Source organism: Cnephaeus nilssonii (assembly GCF_951640355.1).
Source record: "Cnephaeus nilssonii genome assembly, chromosome: 22".
Lineage (NCBI taxonomy): Eukaryota > Metazoa > Chordata > Mammalia > Chiroptera > Vespertilionidae > Cnephaeus > Cnephaeus nilssonii.
Window position 1 is genome coordinate 28349539 of NC_137093.1, and position 19889 is coordinate 28369427.

General features: G+C 58.5%; 1 protein-coding gene across 1 annotated transcript; it reads left to right on the forward strand.

Moving 5' to 3' along the window:
* Positions 1–2951: 2951 nt before the first annotated feature.
* On the forward strand, positions 2952–14157 carry BRI3BP (BRI3 binding protein). The gene is made up of 3 exons (XM_079763158.1): positions 2952–3245; positions 8652–8754; positions 13365–14157. The coding sequence occupies exons 1-3, from the start codon at positions 3039–3041 to the stop codon at positions 13796–13798; spliced, it is 744 nt and encodes a 247-aa protein (XP_079619284.1). The 5' UTR covers positions 2952–3038; the 3' UTR covers positions 13799–14157.
* The last annotated feature ends 5732 nt before the right edge of the window (positions 14158–19889 follow it).

Here is a 19889-nt window from a genome sequence, read left to right on the forward strand (position 1 = left end):
ACTATCGTGTCGCCTTTTTTTTGTTAAAAGCGTTAACCCATTAAAGGCAAACATTGAAATTATATAATTTAAAAAAAAGGTGAAGACACCAGGAGTTATTTAAAAAAGATAGTTATTTTTTAAGAATATTTTTTATTGATTTTTTTTTTAGAGCAAGAGGGAGGGAGAGGGATAGAGAGACAGAAACATTGATGAGAGAGGAACATCTTCAATGGACTGCCTCCTGCATGGTCCCTATGGAGGATTGAGCCTGCAACTGAGGTAGGTGCCCTTGACAGCGAGGGTAAGGATAAAGTTATAGTATTTTTTAAGACTGTCCCAGGAAGAACATTTGAAGATTCTAGAATGCAGAGTACGTGAGCAATAAATAGTTGTTGAATGTAGGAATGAATAGTTGTTGAATATAGGAATGAATGAATGAAGAGTGTGACTAGATTTGGATCAACTTCCCTTCTCCCACCCCCGCCCCCAAGACCAGAACAGACCCCCACAAACGCACAAGTGATGCAGGAGGATTTGGGGACACAGGAACATTTTAAGAAGTTATATATGACTTTAAATGGATTTTTGAAAAAAACATAACTAGCATATGAAATCTATGTTTTCATAGTGTAGATTGTAGCAACCCAGTTTCTTTTTTAAAAATATATATTTTGTTGATTTTTTACAGAGAGGGAGAGGGTAGAGAGTTAGAAACATTGATGAGAGAGAAAAATCAATCAGCTGCCTCCTGCACACCTCCTACTGGGGATGAGCCCGCAACCAAGGCCCATGCCCTTGACCGGAATCAAACCTGGGACCCTTCAGTCCGCAGGCTGACACTCTATCCACTGAGCCAAACCAGTCAGGTCCGGAGTTTCTTTAAATACGTATATTTCCTTAAATAAAAAGTGTCCACGTAAAAATTAGGAAGTAGGCAATAGCACATTCCCCTAAAATATTGTACACCCAAAGGTTACCTTCCGGAGAGTTCAAGAACATTCTGTAAAGCAAGAAGGGGTGAATCTCATAAACGTAACGCTGAACCAAGGAGGCCCGTCAGGAAAGAGCCTATGCTGGGACCCCATTTACATCAAGTTCAACAACAGGCCAAATGAACCCCCTATATATATTTTTAAAATATACTTTATTGATTTTTTTACAGAGAGGAAGAGAGAGGGATGGAGAGATCAGCTGCCTCCTGCACACCCCCTACTGGGGATGTGCCCGCAACCAAAGTACATGCCCTTGACCGGAATCGAACCTGGGACCCTTCAGTCCGCAGGCCGACGCTCTATCCACTGAGCCAAACCAGGGCAACCCCCTACGTCAGGCGTCCTCCAACTACGGCCCGCGGGCCACATGCGGGTGTTTTTGCCGTTTTGTTTTTTTACTTCAAAATAAGGTATGTGCAGTGTGCATGGGAATTTGTTCATAGGTTTTTTTTTTTAAAACTATAGTCCGGCCCTCCACCGGTCCGAGGGACAGTGAACTGGCCCCCTGTTTAAAAAGTGTGAGGAGCCCTGCCTACGTTTTTGGAGGGTGTCACAGCCAATGGCAAAGGACCACAGGCGCCCTCCGGGGAAGCGGCCGATGTCCCGTTGCTCCAGATGCGTGCTGGTTGCCTGTGGGTCTGCTTCAATGAACACGTGTATTTAAAAACAAAGGCCAACTCTACGGCCAGTGAATACAGGAACACCTCCCCAGGGACCCAGAAAAAGGTAAGCTCGGAATGAGATGCGGCTTTTCCCTCCCTGGGTTGTCAGCCATGAAGGTCTCTTCTCCGGTGTCCACGTGTCTGGGCAAGACGCCGTTACCCCTACCGGTAGGTGGCGCTGGTCCTTCCTGCCACCAAGTTCGGCGGGTCCCGGTCCAGGCGCCTTGGGGGCCTTTCTTTCATTTTCCGGTTCCCACGCCAACATCTGGGGGTTCCTCTCCGGATGACGGCGGCCTGGGTCCTTTCACCCCAGGGCTGCTCGATGACGGCCTCTTTCTCTCGCTCCTTCCTCACGTCCTGGCTGGACTTTCCTAAAAAGCACTTTTCTTCCTCCATGTGGGGCTCTGAGATGCAGTTCGCTCAGGCCCAGCTAGAGGGGCGCCAGATGCTCCCCTTTCTTTAAATAGTGCAGAACGGCCCTGGCCGGTGTGGCTCAGTGGATAGAGCACAGGCCTGTGGACTGAAGGGTCCCGGGTTCGATTCCGGTCAGGGCACAGGCCTGGGTGCTGGGCTCGATCCCCAGTAGGGGGCGTGCAGAAGGCAGCGGATCCATGATTCTCTCTCACCATGGATGTTTCTATCTCTCCCTTCCTCTCTGACATCAATAAAAAAAATATTAAAAAGAAATAGTTCAGAATGAACGAAAGAGCGGCGCCCTGGCCCGGGCAAGCGCGGCCCTCGGTGGAGGAATAGAATAGGTACATTCCTTGTTTTCCAACCAGGAAGCGGCAGTCATTTATCCTTGCTGAGGCTGTTTTAAGTTTTCCAGGCATGGGTCTCTTTTTACAGAGGAGTTTAAAATTATTTTAAAAAATAAAAAATCCGCCCTAACTGGTTTGGCTCAGTGGAGAGAGCGACGACCTGCGGACTGAAGAGTCCCGGGTTCGATTCCCGGTCCAGGGCACAGGCCCGGGTTGCGGGCTCGATCCCCAGTGGGGGGCGTGCAGGAGGCAGCCGGTCCATGATTCCCTCTCATCATGGGTGTTTCTATCTCCATCTCTCCCTCTCCCTTCCTCTCTGAAATCCATAAAAATGTATTTTCTTAAAAAGAAGGTTGAAACCCTAGCTGGTCAGGGAGGGCTTCCAGGGGGTGGGGGAGGGGACCTCAAACCTGTCCCGCCGGCTCCCGCCAGGTTGGAGGGGGCGGGGGGCGGGGCCAGGCGTGGGCGGGGCCGTGGCGCCTTTGCGCGCGGGGCGGGGCAGGTGGCGCAGCGCGGCGGCGGCGGCGGCGGGCACAGGCGGCGCGCGGTCCCCCCCTGCGCGCCTACGCGGTCCCCTCCGGAGTCGCCGCGTCCCTCGGTGCGGCCCTCCCCCCCCGACCCCGCATCCCTCCGGCCCCGGGATGGGCGCGCGCGCCTCGGGCTGGCCCCGGGCCCGGGCCGGGCTGCTGCTCCTGCTGCCGCTGCTGCTCGCGCTGCTGGCCCCGGGCGCGCAGGGGGCGCGGGGCCGCGGCGGCGCCGAGAAGAACAGCTACCGCCGCACCGCCAACACCTTCTGGCAGAGCGTGGCCAGCCTGCTCGGCGAGGACAACGTGCGCGCCGCTCAGAAGGTGGGCGCTGGGCCGCTGCCCGCAGTCACCTTGCCCGGCCGCGCGCACCTGGCGCCGGGGCCGTGCGCGGCCTCCGGGGCGAGGGGAGACGGGTGCCGGGGATGGGGGCACCGGGAACGGGGGTGCCGGGGATGGGGGGCACCGGGAACGGGGGTGCCCGGGGTGGGGGGGTGCTTCGCCCACGCCCACCCTGCCCGGCCAGCCTCAGGCCCGGCGGCGCGTGTGAGCGCAGGGCCTCGGGGCGCCTTCTCCTCCGCGCCCCGCTTCTCCTTGGACCTTGCCCCCCGGGGCGCCGCGGCCAGGCCTCCGGGCAGCGCTGACGCGGCCGCGCTCACCCATTCATTCATTCTCCGCGTTTGAATGAGCGCCCACTGTGACCCAGGCACCGTGCGGGCTGCCCCGGGGCGCCCTGCCCCCGGGTCCTCGCCCCGGCCACCCCACACTTCCTCTAGCCTCGCACCCACTTCCCCCGGGGCCCTCCTCTGTCTGATGTGAAGACATTTATTTAAAAAACAAAACTTTTACTTTACTAGAAGAGAAAGGGAGCGATGCGGCTGTCCTGTTGCTCCGGCAACTGTGACCCGCGGCGGGCCTCGCGCGTGGGGCGTTGGGTTCATCCCTTTGGAGGGGTCCAGGGGCCTGCAGCCCCGGGGAGGGTGTGGAGCGCCCGGGGGGAGCTCGGAGAGGCGCCCCGCTCCCTGCTGGGCCCTCGGGGCTGGGTGGGACGGGCCGCCATTGGGGCAAAAGTTCACCCGCGACTCCCCAGAAGGAGGAAGTGGCACGTGGTGATGGGGCTCCCTGAGCACGGCCTCGCATCCCTCTGGCTGCGCTGGTTCTGGGCTTTGGGAACCCGGCGGAGTTTTGGGGCTCCACCGCCCCCAGACTGGCGGGCCTGGGGCTCAGTCCCTTCATCCTGTCAAATGGGGACAGTGCCGCCGTGTGAGCTGGTGACGGTGAGGGGCCGGTGCTTCCCCGCCCAGAGTCACGGCTGCCTTCCTATCGGCCACTGTTAGTCCTCTCCCGGCCAGGGCACCCGGCGGCCAGGGCACCCATCAGCCAGGGCACCCGCCGGCCAAGGCACCCGGCGGCCAGGGCACCCGGCGGCCAGGGCACCCGGCGGCCAGGGCACCCATCAGCCAGGGCACCCGGCGGCCAGGGCACCGGTCAGCGTTGCTGAGCTGGGCTGGAAGGACCTGCAGGGTTAAAGCAAGTTTTCTGGTGCTTGAGATGGAGGGGGAGGGGGAGAAGAATATTAAAACCCCAATACAGCAGGCTAAGTTTTAAAAAAATATATTGTATTGATTTTTTTTACAGAGAGGAAGGGAGAGGGATAGAGTCAGAAACATCGATGAGAGAGAAACATCGATCAGCTGCCTCCTGCACATCCCCCACTGGGGATGTGCCCGCATCCAAGGTACATGCCCTCGGCCGGAATCAGACCTGGGACCCTTGAGTCCGCAGGCCGACGCTCTATCCACTGAGCCACACCGGCCAGGGCAGCAGGCTAATTTTTTACAAAATATCTTTTTATGGATTTCAGGGAGGAAGGGAGAGGGAGAGACAGAAACATCAGGGGTGAGAGAGAATCATGGATCGAGGTGCAACCTGGGCCTGTGCCCTGTCTGGGAACGGAACCCTGACCTCCCGGTTCATAGGTCGATGCTCAACCACCGAGCCACACCGGCCGGGCCAGGTTAACGTTTCAGTGGGTGCTTTAGTGTGGCCCGAGGACGATGTTCCAAATATCCACATGGCCCTTGGCAGAAAGAAGGCTCTCCCCATCACCCCCCCTGCCCCCGCCTTAGGGCAGTCCTATGAGGCGGGTTCTGCTCCCATTTTACAGATGGCCAGGTGGGGAAACTGAGGACAGGGTGCTGAAGCGACTGGCTTTAGGTGAGGCCGAGGGGCTGCACCGGGACTTGAACCCTGGCCGCGTGGGCCTGGAGGCCACTCTCCTGCCCCATGAGCGTTCCCGCTTCCTCCAATCTGGGACGTTTCTAGAATGTGGCGGACCTGACTTTCGTTGGTTTCCTGCGGAGTGGAGCGCGGACGCGCCAGGCTTGGGCTGGGGGGAGACGGGCGTGTTAGCCGCCACGAAGGGAAGACGGGTTGCGTTTGGCTGCCGCCGCTGAAGGTTTCCGGGCGCCTGGGCTTACGACTTAGAGCCAGAGCCGCGCGGTGGTTGGCGACGTTTGCGGGTGTTTAGAGAGACACCCCGGTTTCCTAACCGAGGACTCGTCTAAAATAAACCCACAGCCTGGTTTGGTTCAGGGGCCCTGCCGACCCCCCAGAACGTGGCCTGGACCCCCAGCCCTGCTGCGCACAGCTCTGCGCCCCGGGGCCTGTCCGGGTCTCCTTCGTGCCCAGGGGATAGGGGAAAGTGTGGTGTCCCTGCCTGGAGGAGGGGGCACGTGTTGGGTCTGTGCAGGTGGGGTGGCGGGGAAGGGAAGTTCCGGGACAGGGTTGGCGGCATGGTTCCCAGGCGGCGCCGCAGAGGTCTGGGTCTTGGGGAGCACGGGGCGGCGGGGGGGGGGAATCCAGCTGCACCCGAGTGGCGGGAACATCTGACTGTGGTGGGAGCAGCGAGGCTGAGAGCTGGTGGTGGTCTTTTCAGTTTATTCCTGTTTTATTTTTAAAAGGCCTGCATGCACTTATAGGTGTAGAGATCACCCTCATTGGTGTTCTGCTGGTCTTGTGTATGCTGTTCTGCTCTCTCTCTCTCTCTCTCTCTCTCTCTCTCTCTCTCCTCACCTGAGGATATTTTTCCTTTGATTTTTAGGGAGAGTGGGAGAGAGAGGGAGAGGCAGAGAGAAACATCGATGTGAGAGAGACACATTGACTGGTTGCCTCCTGCCCGAGCCCCGACCAGGGCCTGGGCCGGGGAGGAGCCCGCAACCAAGGTTTGTGCCCTTGACCAGAATCGAACCCGGGGCCCTTGGGTCTGCAGGCCGACGCTCCATCCACTGAGCCACACTGGCCAGGGCTGCTTTTATTTTTATTTATTTATTTATTTTAAAATGTAGTTTATTGATTTTTTTACAGAGAGGAAGAGAGAGGGATAGAGAGTTAGAAACATCAATGAGAGAGAAACATCGATCAGCTGCCTCCTGCACACCCCCCACTGGGGATGTGCCCGCAAACCAAGGTACATGCCCTTGACCGGAATCGAACCTGGGATCCTTCAGTCCGCAGGCCGACGCTCTATCCACTGAGCCACACTGGCCAGGGCTGTTTTTATTTTTAAAGAGCCTGCATTCCCTTATAGCCATAGAGATCCCCCTCGATGGTTTTCGGTGTGTTTTGCACTGTGTACGTACGCGGTTCTGCACCTTCTTTTCCCATTAAAATTTGGAGATCGGACCTTCTCAGTACCTAGAGCAAATTACGTTAAGGGTATCCCATCATTTCGCCCACCCCTAATGGTGGCTGCGTTATCGGTTTCCTGTCTTTGCCACTTAAGCAAGGCCACAGGAAAGGCCTTCAAAGGTGGGGTTTTCTTTTTCTTTTTGGTGTGTGTGTAGGCACTTAGACAAATTCACCTGTCCATTGTTAGAAATAGAATTGCTGAGTCAAAGGGTCTGGTCTGTGCATTTTTAAATTTGTACTTGAATTATAACCGGTGCCCTTTCCTGCAGGGTAAGCATGTGAATTGCGCCCCCCCCCGCACCCCCCCCCCCCCGCCGGCACACCCCACGTGATCACCACTCTGCTGACCTCTGAGGACGCACATTCAGAAGCTGGGTGTCTGCTGTGTACTCTGTTCGCAGTTTCTTTGGTTGGGGGTGTTTTCTTTTTAATCAATTCTCTCCCTTTTATTTCTCCTTCCCATTTTTAAAAAATAGGTTTTTTATTGATTTTAGAGAGAGAGGAAGGAAAAGGGAGAGAGAGAGAAACATGGATGGGAGGGAGAACCATCGATCGGTTGCCTCTCGTACGCACCTTGACCGGGAATCCAACTGTCCCCCCTTGGTTCATAGGTCGATGCTCGACCGCTGAGCCACACCGGCTGGCCAGGAGAGCCAGTTTCTTTTTTATTTTTTTATTTATTTTATTTATTTATTTTTTTAAAGAAATATTTTATTGATTTTTTTACAGAGAGGAAGGGAGAGGGACAGAAAGTCAGAAACATCGATGAGATGGAAACATCAGCTGCCTCCTGCACACCCCCCCACTGGGGATGTGCCCGCAACCGAGGTACATGCCCTTGACCGGAATTGAACCCAGGACCCCTCAGTCCGCAGGCCGACGCTCCATCCACTGAGCCAAACCGGTTTTGGCCAGGAGAGCCAGTTTCAAATGCTCAGCCAGTTCCTGGGAGGCATTTATCCTGAGCCAACGGGCACATGTGCAGGGTCCCGTTGCCCGGAACAGCACAGACCGGGGACAGCCTCGGTGCCCATCGGCAGGGCGTTGGCGAGACCGCGGGTGTGCACGACAGACCTCAAGACAAGGAGGCGGCCCGGCCGGCGTGGCTCCGTGGATGAGCGTCCGCCCATGAGCCAGGAGGTCACTGATTCAGTTCCCTGTCGGGGTGCTCAGGTTGCAGGCTCGATCCCCAATGCGGGAGGCAGCCCATCCATCTCCCATGGATGTTTCTGTCTCTCTCCCACTAGCCCTCACGCCAAAGGGTCCCGGGTTCGATTCCTGTCGGGGGCACGGGCGTGGGTTGCAGGTTCCCTCCTGGCCCTGGCTGGTGTGCCTGCAGGAGGCAGCCTGTGGCTGTGTCTCTCTCATGTTGATGTCTCTCTCTCTCTCTCTCTCTCTCTCTCTCTCTCTCTCTCTCTCTCCCCTTCCCTCCCTCCCACTCTCTGTAAAAGTCAATGGAAAATGTCCTCAGGTGAAGACTAACAACAACAAACTCATAAGAAAGAGACATCAGGCCGAAGCTGATTTGGCTCAGTGGATAGAGCGTCGGCCTGCGGACTGAAGGGTCCCGGGTTCGATTCTGGTCAAGGGCATGTACCTTGGTTGCGGGCACATCCCCAGTGGGGGGTGTGCAGGAGGCAGCTGATCGATGTTTCTCTCTCATCGATGTTTCTAACTCTCTATCCCTCTCCCTTCCTCTCTGTAAAAAATCAATAAAAATATATTTAAGAAAAAAAAAAAAAAGAGATAGACATCAGGCCGAGGATAGCAGACCCTTGGCCAAGGGCGAGCACAGAGGGCTCCGGGCCGTCGGTCGGACAGGGCAGGCGGCCCTGCGGTGCGGGTGGGGCTCCGCGGGCTGTGCAGAAGGGAGGTGACGCTCCATTTCGTTCAGTTCGTGGCCCACGACAGTGGGTCCCCGCTCGCCAGTCCCCTGGGCCGCTGGTGACCGTGGTGACCGATGGCTCTGTTCCCGCTGACGGTACACGGTGAGCTCGCTGGGCCCGGCCGGGGCGGTCACGACCTTCTCTGTCTCCGCAGCTGCTGACCAGGCTGACGGAGAAGTTCGTGCACGGCGTGGACGTGTTTCTGGAGACGCTGTGGAAGGTGTGGATCGAGATCCTGGATGTCCTCGGACTGGACGGTAGGTGGGGGTGTGCCCGCGAGGCGCTGTCCTGCCTGTTCTGTCCCGGTGGGTCTCCCGGAGTAACGGGTCCCCCCCCCGTGGGCGGGATGGGGCGCCCCTTGCGGGGTTCGGGGGCGGGGGAGGGGGGAGAGGGCAGCAAGGATGGGGATGAGCACCGGTTGTGAGAGTAGCTTCCACGAATGGTCCCTCAGAGCCGAGGTTCCGGTGCCGTGTAGGGTTCGGTGCCGGGGAGGGGCCGTGCCCGCGTGTCTGCCCCGGGCCCGCTGAGCGGAGCAGGCGTGCGTTCCCTGGGATCCGTGTCAGACGGCTCCCGCCCTGGCCAGTGTGGCTCAGTGGATAGAGTGCCGGCCTGCGGACCCAAGGGCCTGCCGGTCAGGGGCACGTAGCTCGGCTGCAGGCTCCTCCCCGGCCCGGGCCCTCCGTCGATGCTTCCCTCTGTCGCTCCCTCTCTCTTCCACTCTCCCTAAAAATCACCGGAAAGTGTCCTCGGGTGAGGATGGAAACAAAGCAAAAAGAAAACAAAAACTGCTCCGGTCACCGCATCAGAAAGGGGCTTAATTCAGAGAGTGGGGGGCTCACGGAGTCACCCGGGAAGGGACCGTGACCCCGCACACGGCCCTCCTGTCCTGCCCTGCGAACGGGGAGGCCGCCGCCGGGACGGGACAGCAGGACCCCGCCCGGGGCCGGGCCGCCGCCTCCGTGTCGGGGTCCCGGGACCACCCAGGCTCTGGGACGCTTGAGGAAGACTCCCAGGACCCAGTTCGGCGTCGCGGTCAAGGCTGCGGCGTATCCGGGCGAAAGGACGTGAAGCCAGATCCGCCAAGGGGACGGGGGCGGGAGATGAAGTCCCGAGGAGACCGGGCTCCAGCTTCCAGCTTCCAGCGCCTTCTCCGGGGCAGGCACACGGGACACGCTCAGTTCCCCAGCACGGAGCTGGGATAACACGTGTGCGTGTGGCGTCTGCCCGGGACACTCCTTGGAGACAAGCACCCAGGTGTTGGTGGGGGCCGCTCGGGACCGTATCCAAGCTGGAACCCTCTGAGGGGGCCTCAGGCCGCCGCGGGCACCTCGCTGTCCAGGCAACGAATCGGAGGCGGCCGTGGGCCCTCAAGCGGATGCTGGGCAGCTCGCAGCCCCCGAGGCCGCCCACGGAGCCCACGCGTGACCCGGATACAGCAACGGCGCGCAGTCCGCTCGGGACCCGTGTTCTCCACCTGCCCGGGCTGTTTCCAGGCCTGGCCCGCGAGCCCCGGCGGGCACCCCTGATGGCAGGAAGTGGCCCGCAGCCGGGGGAGCGATCCCGAGTGGAGACAGCCCTCGGCGTACGGACGGGACCGGGACCGGGATCGGAGCGGGCCGCAGTGCCACCGCGAGGCGGTCGATGCTCACGGTTCCCCCTTTGGCTCAGTGCACAGGCGTCAGAGCCCCGGAGGCCCCCGCAGTCCGCATCCCTCGCTCCGAAGCACGCGTGTGTCAAAGGCCGACACGGCGGATGCTCTGGGACAGAGTCTTGCCGTGAGCACCGTCCTCCGATCGCCTCCCGCCGCATGTCCCCGGGTGGCTGCACACGGACCCGTCTTAGCCAGAGCCGTCCCGCGGACACGGAAAGCCAGCCCTGGCCGGGCAGGCTCAGGGGAGAGAGCGCTGGCCGACGGACTGAGGGGTCCCGGTTTGGGTTCCGGTCAGGGGCACATATCTCAGCTGCAGGCTCGAACCCAGGCCCTGGCTGGGGCACCTGCAGGAGGCAACCAATCGGTGTATCGCTCTCACATCGATGTTTCTCTCTCTGTCTCTCCCCCCTCCCTTTCACTCTCACTAAGAATCCATGGGAAATATATCCTCGGGTGAGGATTAAACAAAACCAGGAAGAAAGGAAGAAAGAGGGAGGAAGGAAGGAAGGAAGGAAGGAAGGAAGGAAGGAAGGAAGGAAGGAAGGAAGGAAGGAAGGAAAAGCCAGCATTTCATGTTCCCTGATAGACCCAAAATATCGTCCGCTCAGCGTGTTATCAACAAGGAAAATGAGTGATGAGGTGTAATTGTAGATTGGAAAAAAAGTTGCCTGGCTGGTGTGGCTCCGTGGTTGAGCATTGATTGACCCATGAACCAGGAGGTCAGGGTTCGATTCCCGGTCAGGGCACAGGCCCGGCTTGCGGGCTTGATCCCCAGTGTGGGGGTGCAGGAGGCAGCCGATCCATGGTTCTCCCTCATCATGGATGTTTCTCTCTTTCCCTTCTCTCTCCCCCTTCCTCTGTCTCTTAAAAAAAAAAATTCAATACATCAGTATTTGAAAAACTTAAAAATAGAACTGCCATCCGACCCAGCGGCGACCCCACTTCTGGGACTATAGCTAATGGAAATGAAAACACGGCGGATAAGAGACACCTGCTCCCCACGTCCCTAGCAGCATGATCTTCCGTAGCCCAGTCACGGAGACAGCCTCAGTGTTCGTCGTTGGTGCGTGGATGAGGCAGGTGAGCACGCAGGCGACGGAGCGTTATCCGGCCACGGAAAGGAAGGACATTCTGCCATTGTCGGCAAATACGGATGGACCTCGAGGGGATGGAGCTGAGATGAGCCCGACAGAGGAAGACAAGTCCTCTATGATCTCCCTTATGCGTGGACTCTACCAGCAACCCCAACCCACGGGGAAAGAGATCGGATTGGTGGTGACCAGAGGCAGGTGGGAGAAAGGGGGTGGGATGGAGGTGGTCAGAGGTGCCACTTCCAGCTCTCGATACACACGTCCGAGGGATGTGAAGGTCGACAGGATGGCTGTCGCTAACGCTGCTGGAGGATGTGTAGGGGGGTTGGGAAGAGAGTGCTGGGTCCCGCCGGCGGGGCTCAGGGGTTGAGCGACGACTTAGGAACCAGGAGGTCACGGTTGGATTCCTGATCAGGGCACATGGTGCAGGAGGCAGCCCATCAACGATTCTCTCTCATCATGGATGTTTCTATCCCTTTCTCCTTCTCCAGTCCTCTCTGAAATCATAATATATATATATATATATTTAAAAAAAAGAGAGAGAGAGCCCTGTCCGGTGTGGCTCAGTGGATAGAGCGTTGACCTGGGGACTGAAGGGTCCCGGGTTCGATTCTGGTCAAGGGCATGTACCTTGGTTGCGGGCACATCCCCAGTGGGGGGTGTGCAGGAGGCAGCTGATCGATGTTTCTAACTCTCTATCCCTCTCCCTTCCTCTCTGTAAAAAAAATCAACAAAATATATTTTAAAAGAGAGAGAGAGAGAGAGAGATATCTAGATCCTAAGAGTTCTTAGGACAAGTAAAAAAAATTTTTTCCTTTTTTGTATCCGTCTGACATGACGGATGTGAACTAAGCTTATTGTGGCGCTCACGTCCCCGCATACGTGTGTCATGATGATGTACGCCTTAAGCTTATAGGGTGTGGGTGCCATTTCTATCTCAACTAGCGGCGGGGAGAAGCATGCTGGAGTAGGACGTGTGCGTGTTCCCAAGGGTTCGGTAAAAACAGGCGTGTGGCCGGAGCGATGAAGCCAAACACGGCCGAGGGGGAGCGAGCGAGCGTGAGCGGGTGCCGGCAGACGCGTCCACCTCACCGCCGTCTCCCCTTTTCTGTCTGAACGTCTCCCCGAGCCGGCACGCAGAAGACGCAGCGGCCGCGTGTCCTCCACGCTCACGAGGGCCCTTCGTGTGGGGGTGCCGGCCACGCGTAGGGTTGGCTGGGAGTCAGGAGCCCCCGCCTAGCAGCAGCCTCATCGAGGCGGGAGCGTATTTCTCTTACGGGGAAGGTCGCAGGTAGGTGGGCAGGCAGGTAGGTGACGGCAGTGCCAGGTCCGCGGGACCCAGGCCCCTGCCATCTTTTTGCTCCCCAGTCGGTGACTTCTTTCCTCCCCTCATGGCCCGAGACAGCTGCTCCCAGTCCTACTATCGCATCCAAGTCCCGGCAGGCAGAGGAACAGGAGGTAAAGGGCGCCTTGCAGGTACTTTTAGGAGAACACACACACACACACACACACCCTTAAAGCCACCACAGAGCATTTCTGCTTCCCTGGCCAACGCTTTGGTTGCGTAGCTTTAAGAGGGAGACTGGGAAATGCCTTGGTCCCAGGCAGCCGTGTGTCCAGCCTGCAACCGGGCATTGGTTGCTGCAAGAGATGCTAAGGGCCCTGGCCGGTGTGGCTCCGAGGATAGAGCGTCGGCCTGCGGACCCAAGGGTCCCGGGTTCGATTCCGGTCAAGGGCAGGTATCCTCGGTTGCAGGCTCCTCCCCGGCTCAGGCCCTGGTCGGGGCTCGTGCAGGAGGCAACCCATCGATGTGTCTCTCTCCCGTCGATGTCTCTCTCTGTCTCTCCCTCTCCCTCCCACTCTCCCTAAAAATCCGTGGGAACATGTCCTCCAGTGAGGATGAGCAGCAACAACAGAAAAGAGACGAGGAGGGAGGAACCGAGGGGAGGCCAGCAGACGCCCCCCAGGGCTCAGCGGGAAGGTTCCCGAGGCAGCTTCACGCCTCCTCGGGCGGCGGCCACGGCCCGGCGGGTGCGCTGAGCTGCCCTCGCCCGGCCCGTGCCCGAAACGCCCGCCCCCGACCGCCTGTAACCGGCCGCTGTCGCCCTCTCGCTCTGTCCCGCAGTGTCCAACATGTCGCAGTACCTGAGCCCCGCCGCGGTGGCCAGCAGCCCCGCCCGCGCCCTGGTCCTGGTCGGCCTCCTGATGCTGGCCTACTGGTTCCTGTCGCTGACGCTGGGCTTCACCTTCAGCGTCCTGCACCTGCTGTTCGGCCGCTTCTTCTGGGCGGTGCGCGTGGTGCTGTTCTCGCTGTCCTGCGTGTACATCCTGCACAAGCACGAGGGCGAGCCCGAGGGCGCCGCACTGCCCCTCTGCTTCGTGGTGGCCGTCTACTTCATGACGGGGCCCATGGGCGCCTGCTGGCGCGGCCCCCCCGTTGGCGGCGGCGGCCCCGGCGGCGTGGAGGAGAAGCTGGAGCAGCTGGACGCCCAGGTGCGGCTGCTCAACATCCGCCTCAACCGCGTGCTCGAGAGCCTGGACGGCGCCGCCAGCAAGTGACAACCAGCCGCCCGGCCGGGGCCCGCCGCGCCCGCACCCCCTGCGCCCTCGCTCCGCAGGCAGCAGAGGAGGAGGAGGCGGCGGGCCAACCCCAGACTGTCTCAATAAAGGTGCCTGAGCCAGGGGGTGCTCGGTGAGGGTGTTTCGGCCGCGGCAGACTCTCGGGGCGCCCGCCGGGGGTGGTCCGCGGGGGAGAGGGGCCTTTTTCCGACGAGAGACCCTGCCGGCGGCACAGTCACCGACGTGTATCCGGTAAAGCGCCCCGTGGCTGTTTCCCCCCCGCCCCCCCCCCCCAAGCACTTAGAGAACATCTTTTGTAAGGTTGTTTTTTTTAAAATAAAGGCCGATCCGGGTCCCGGGTCTTCACACCTCACGTGGAGGGGGAAGAAGACGCTCATTCGACGTGTCAGAGACGGGACGGATGGCGGGCGTGCCCTGGGCGCGGGTTCCGCGGTCCCGGGAGCCGAGCTCCGGCTGACGTTGTTTTGGGTGGATGCTGGCCGAATCGGTCCACGTCGTCGCCTCCCCATGTGGACGGTGGGGCTCGAGGCGGAGGACACGTCTCCTGGGCCCTGAGGGGCCCAGCCACGCCCCCAGCCAAGCTCTACGTGAGGAGTGTATTCCCCCCCCCCTTCTGTCCTTGGATGTATCTTAGGCTCCACATTTTGTAAAGGAAAAAAAAATACAAAACACCCAGGACCGGGCAGAGAAACGTTTTGGGGCCGGATGCCAGGAGGGCCCTGGGCAGGCGGCCGGGCTCACGCCGCCGGAACTCCTGGCGGCCCCGGCCTCGCCCCGGGCCAGCCGGGCCTTCGTAGGAAAAATACACTCTGGGGGTTTTCGGTTTGTGGGTTGCTTTGTTAATCCGAGGGTGTTTTTCCGTTGATTTTGAGAGAGGGTGGAAGAGAGAGGAGAGGGAGAGACAGAGAGAAGCATCCATGTGAGAGAAACACACCGATGGGTTGCCTCCTGCACGCGCCCCGACCAGGGCCCGGGCAGAGACCTGGCTTCTGTTTGGGCCTCTTCTTAACCCCAGGGAGCGTGGGAGTTTTTTCTTTCTGTCTGCATTCCATGGACGCTTGTAGGGTATTTGTCCTTCCCGCCCCCCCCCCCCCCTCCGCTGCCTCCCGCCACCCCACCCCCATCTCTTCCTTTGTCCTCTCTTTTGTACGTGGGAAAATGTATTTTTGTACCGTATCTCATACCGTGACGAGAAACCTTTTTATATCTCCAGGGGGCTGAGGACGGGGGCGTGTCACGCTTCGCCCGATGTGACATAAACATCGTGGTGAGAGCCACCGGGGCGCCGTGGTCAGCGAGGCCCTGCGCTCTGCGTGTCTCCATCAGTGTTCACTTCCCGAGGCTGCGGGAAGTGCCAGGAGCAGAAAACAGTCCAGAAAAAATAAAAATAAAAAGGCTGGTGTGTGCGGCGGGCTGCGTGGGGACCGATGTTTGCAGGGACCTCGTGCTTGATGCGCTCGGGGGAGCCTTCCCCGCGTCCAGGTTCTGATCCCAATACTAGTCGGCGTGACCTGCCTCTCCCCGGCCGCCTGGCTTCCAGGTCCCGGGGGTCCCCGACATCCTTCCCAAGGACAACGTTGCAGGGACAGAACCGCTTGAGCGTTTGCCCTGTGGATGGTGCTGGGGGTCTTTTCATTTTATTAAAATGTGTTTTTATTGATGTTTAGAAAGAGGAAGGGAGAGGGAGAGAGAAGCCGTGATCGGCTGCCTCCTGCACGCCCCCTGCTGGGGACCGAGGCTGCAACCCGGGTGTGTGCCCTGACCGGGAATCGAACCGGCAACCTTTTGGTGCCCATGAGGACGCCCCACCGATGGAGCGACCCCGGCCAGGGCCTGGGCCGGGGTCTTCATTTATAAAGGTGACTGCATGAGGACAGGTAGGGGTTAATGCCAGGGAAAGAAGGTTTTTAATGCTCAGGTGCCTGAAGATGAGGCGCGCCACGCCACGCCACGCAGGGCCACACGTAACCTGTCACACGCAGGGTCAGCAGAGACAGAGGCGAACTGGGGACTGTGCCAGGTCAGGGTCGGTGGCCGCGGGGCTCATGCCTTTGGCACGCCCACGAGGACTGGCCCGCGGGGACCACGGAAACCACGTGGGCTGTGAGTCTGTCTCTGGTGCCGCAGTTCTGTGCGGCGATTCGGGATGACACACCCAATAGCCAACGCCGCCGACGCTAGAGATCCGACATCGCTTCCTTTCCCTGCTTCCTGCCGCTCCAGACGCTCCGGATGAATGGCACCTGCCTCGTGGTGGATGCCGGGACCTGCCCCGGCCAGGTGTGGACTTACCCCAGACCCCAGCTCTCTGCCACCCAGCTGGCTCACGTTGAAAGGAATTCTCGAGCCCGGCCAGTGTGGCTCAGTGGTTGAGCGTCGACCTATGAACCCAGAGGTCACTGGTTTGAGTACCGGTCGGGGCACAGGTCGCAGGCTCCATCCCCAGTAGGGGGCCTGCAGGGGGCAGCCGATAAATGGTTCATCATTCTTGCTTCTATCTATCCCTCTTTCTTCTTCTCTGAAATCAATAAAAATATATTTAAAATAAAACAAAACACACACACACACACACAAGAAGAGATTCCTGAGACCCTAAGGTGTCAACCTTCCCCTCCCCCCAACTTTATTTTTCTAACAAGAGATCCCTGTCCTGCACAGTTTTTGTTCTTGGCCAATTGAGTTGTTGGACTTTTGCTTGTGAATAATAGAATTACACTGAGCGGCCAGATTATTCTGATCTCTGAACGCATAGTAATCTGGCCACTCAGTGTATATATATGTATATTAGAGGCCCGGTGCATGAATTCGTGCATGGGTGGGGTCCGGCCAGCCTGGCCAGGGGGAGGGGACATAGACGGTTGGCCGGACTGCCTGCTGGTCGCACTCCTGGTTGAGGGGACAATTTGCATATTAGCCTTTTATTGTATCGGATAGACACTGAGTGGCCAGATGATTACGCGTTCAGAGATCATCATCATCTGGCCGCTCCGTGTATATCTAGTTGGGCGGGATCTGACGCAGTCCCCTCACACTTAGTGTCAGGCGGCCGTCGTTTGAGGCCCTGCACCTGGGCACACCGACACACGGGTCCGAGGACTGCCTTCCACACGCTGCTCGCCCATGACCCCTTGACCTGTGGCAGCCACACGGGGACCAGCATTGCCTTTGTGGGGGCAGGCAAAGCGGACCGTCCGTTGCATCTGAAAACCTGGGGCAGCGAGTGTCCGTGTCTTCTCGCAGATTTAAAGGTGTGAGGGTCCATTGGATGTCTGCGTGTGAGTTCCTTCTCCGAGGGCCGGGCAATTGCGTTGATTTCCGGTGATGGAGACGGTGATTAGCGTTCCCTCCAAATTCAGCAAAGCCATTTCTCTCTTCTTAACTGGAAACCCCCTTGGTGAGGGGTGGTGCCCATTGTCCACAGCGCATTCCTGATTCAATACTTTGTGTACCTGGTTATACATTTGATAGAGCATTCAATTTGACATTGACTATAAATCACCTGACTTGAATATAGTCGTGTGCGTGTGTGTGCGTGTGTGTGTGTGTGTGTGTGGTGTGTGCACAGTTTTAGTGCCATGAGCCTTGGGGAAATTGATTCTACAAATATCGCATAGAGACCTAAATGTATAAGGCTTGTTTGTATTTTTTTGGCAAAGCGATACATTCCTGTTATTTATGAAAATAACTGGCTTTGGTGTTATGTAGAGATCTTTGTAGACTGATTTCAGAACAGAATTAAACTATTGTGAAAATGACAGCTTAATAAATGTTTTATTGTAATAACTGGCTGTTGTACGACTGCCTAAATCTATGTCCTCCTGGCCAACCCCACGTGGCGTTACCCCCGTTTCGACACATCGTGGTGATTCTGTGATTCTGTTCCCCATCCGAGAAGATCAGGCCATCTTTCATTGGACGTGTTCACTGAGAGGCAGGGCTATCCGATAAAATACAGGATGCCTGGTTCAGAGTGCATTTCAGGTAAACAGCAAACATACTTTAATTTTTGTTAATCCTCACCTGAGGATATTTCCCACCCCCATTGATTTTTAGAGGAAGAGGGAGGGATAGAAACATTGAGAGAGAAACATCCATCGCTGCCTCCTGCATGCCCCTGCATTGGGGATCAAGCCTGCAACACGGGCTTGTGCCCTGCCCGGGAATCGAACCATGACCTCCTCCTGGTTCAAGGTGGAAGCTCAACCACGGAGCCGGCTGGGCTGTTGTTAAATGCTAATCGGTAGCTATAACCCACAGAAGGAAGTGCCCTAGGGTGGGTTAAAGGATATGAAAAGGTCCTTGCCTTGGTCTGATTGGGCTGCTGTATACAGAAACTAGTGGCCTAGGGCACGAAATTTGTGTACGGGGGGAGGGAGGGTCCCTCAGCCCGGCCTGCACCCTCTCCGATCTGGGACATCCCTCTCGCAATCCGGGACCGCTGGCTCCTAACCACTCACCTGCCTGCTTGCCCCTAACCACTCTGCCTGCTAGCCTGCTCAACCCCAACTGCCCCCCCTGCCAGCCTGCTCGACCCCAACTGCTCCCCCTTGCTGGCCTGATCACCCCCACTGCCGGCCTGCTGGCCCCCAACTGACCCCCATGCTGGCCTGCTCACCCCCAACTGCTCCCCCTTGCTGGCCTGATCGCCCCCAACTGCCCTCCCCTCCTGGCCTGATCGCCCCTAACCGCCTCTGCCTGGGCCCCACCACCATGGGGCTTTGTCTGGAAGGACGTCCGGAAGGTCTCCCGGTCTAATGAGCATACCACCCTTTTATTAGTATAGATACCGTGGATTGGCTGGCCCAAACAGCAAACATTCATTTACCACAGCTCCGGAGGCTGGAAGTCCAAGATCAGGGTGCTGGGTGTTTGGTGTCTGGTGAGGGGCAGCTTCCTGCTTCTCTGTTCTGTGACCCTTGACCCCTGTCACCTCTCACTAACCCGAGTTCGCTGATGCTCACTTCCCTCCCTCTGACGTCACGGGGTCCCCCCCAGCCCCCAAGTGCTCTGGGTCCTCCCATATGAGGAACACGCCCCCCCCCCGGGCCCCGTGCATCTCCGAGTGTAGACACGTTAGCGTCACCGCGTCCCAGACGCACACCCCCCTTCGGCCCCGCGGAACCCGGGGCGCCCCGCACGTGGGGCGGGACCGGCTCGCTCTGCACCCGTCAGGTTGTCAAGGTGACAGCGCGCGCGGCCTTCACCGGCGAGGGGTGGCCCCGCCCCGCCGCTCAGCTCCCATTGGACACTCCCTTTTCAGGATCTCCCCTGGGATTGGCGGATAGGCGCGGCCCCCATGTACCGGAACGACTTGCGATTGGTCGGCGCTCAGGTCGTGGCGCGGCGGTCTGGGCTGATGTGGGGCCAGCTCCCCAGCAGCCAATCAGCGTGCGAGCTGAGAGTGGTGCGTGCGTGCGGTGCGGATCCATCCGCCGCCGCCGCCGCCGCCGCCGCCCTCGCCCTGGGGCCCCCGCTGCCGGGCGAGGGAGAGCGGGGGAGGGCGGGACCCGCGGGACCAGCCGGGCGGGTCCGGGGAGGCTGGGGGCGCGCTGGGGTGCCCAGCGGAGGAGAAGTGAACTGCACGGGGCAGCGTTATGAGAGCGGACTTTGCCTGCTTCTAAGCAAATTGAAACTCTGGCTGGGCATCCAAAATAATAATAATAATAATAATAATAATAATAATAATAATAATAATAATTAAAAGGAGGGATCGCTTACCCTTTGGGGAAGCATGGATGGACCTGGAAGATACTATGCTGAGTGACATAAGCCAAACGCAGAAAGACATGATCCCACTTTTGTGTGGGATCTAATGAACAAAATGAACAGAGGCCACACCTCCATGTGGGGCTGGGGGACGAGAAGAGATAAACCCAAGACCTTGTATGCTCACATGCACCGCCCATGGACCGGGCAATAGGGCAGGAGGACCTGGGGGGGGGGGGGTGAGGGGTTGGGAGGAGATGAGGGGGGATGGGGGGAATGGGAGCTGTCTGTAATACTATCAACAATAAAAAATATATTTAAAAATGAAACAACAAAGAATTTAAAAACCCCACCCCAAGAATCA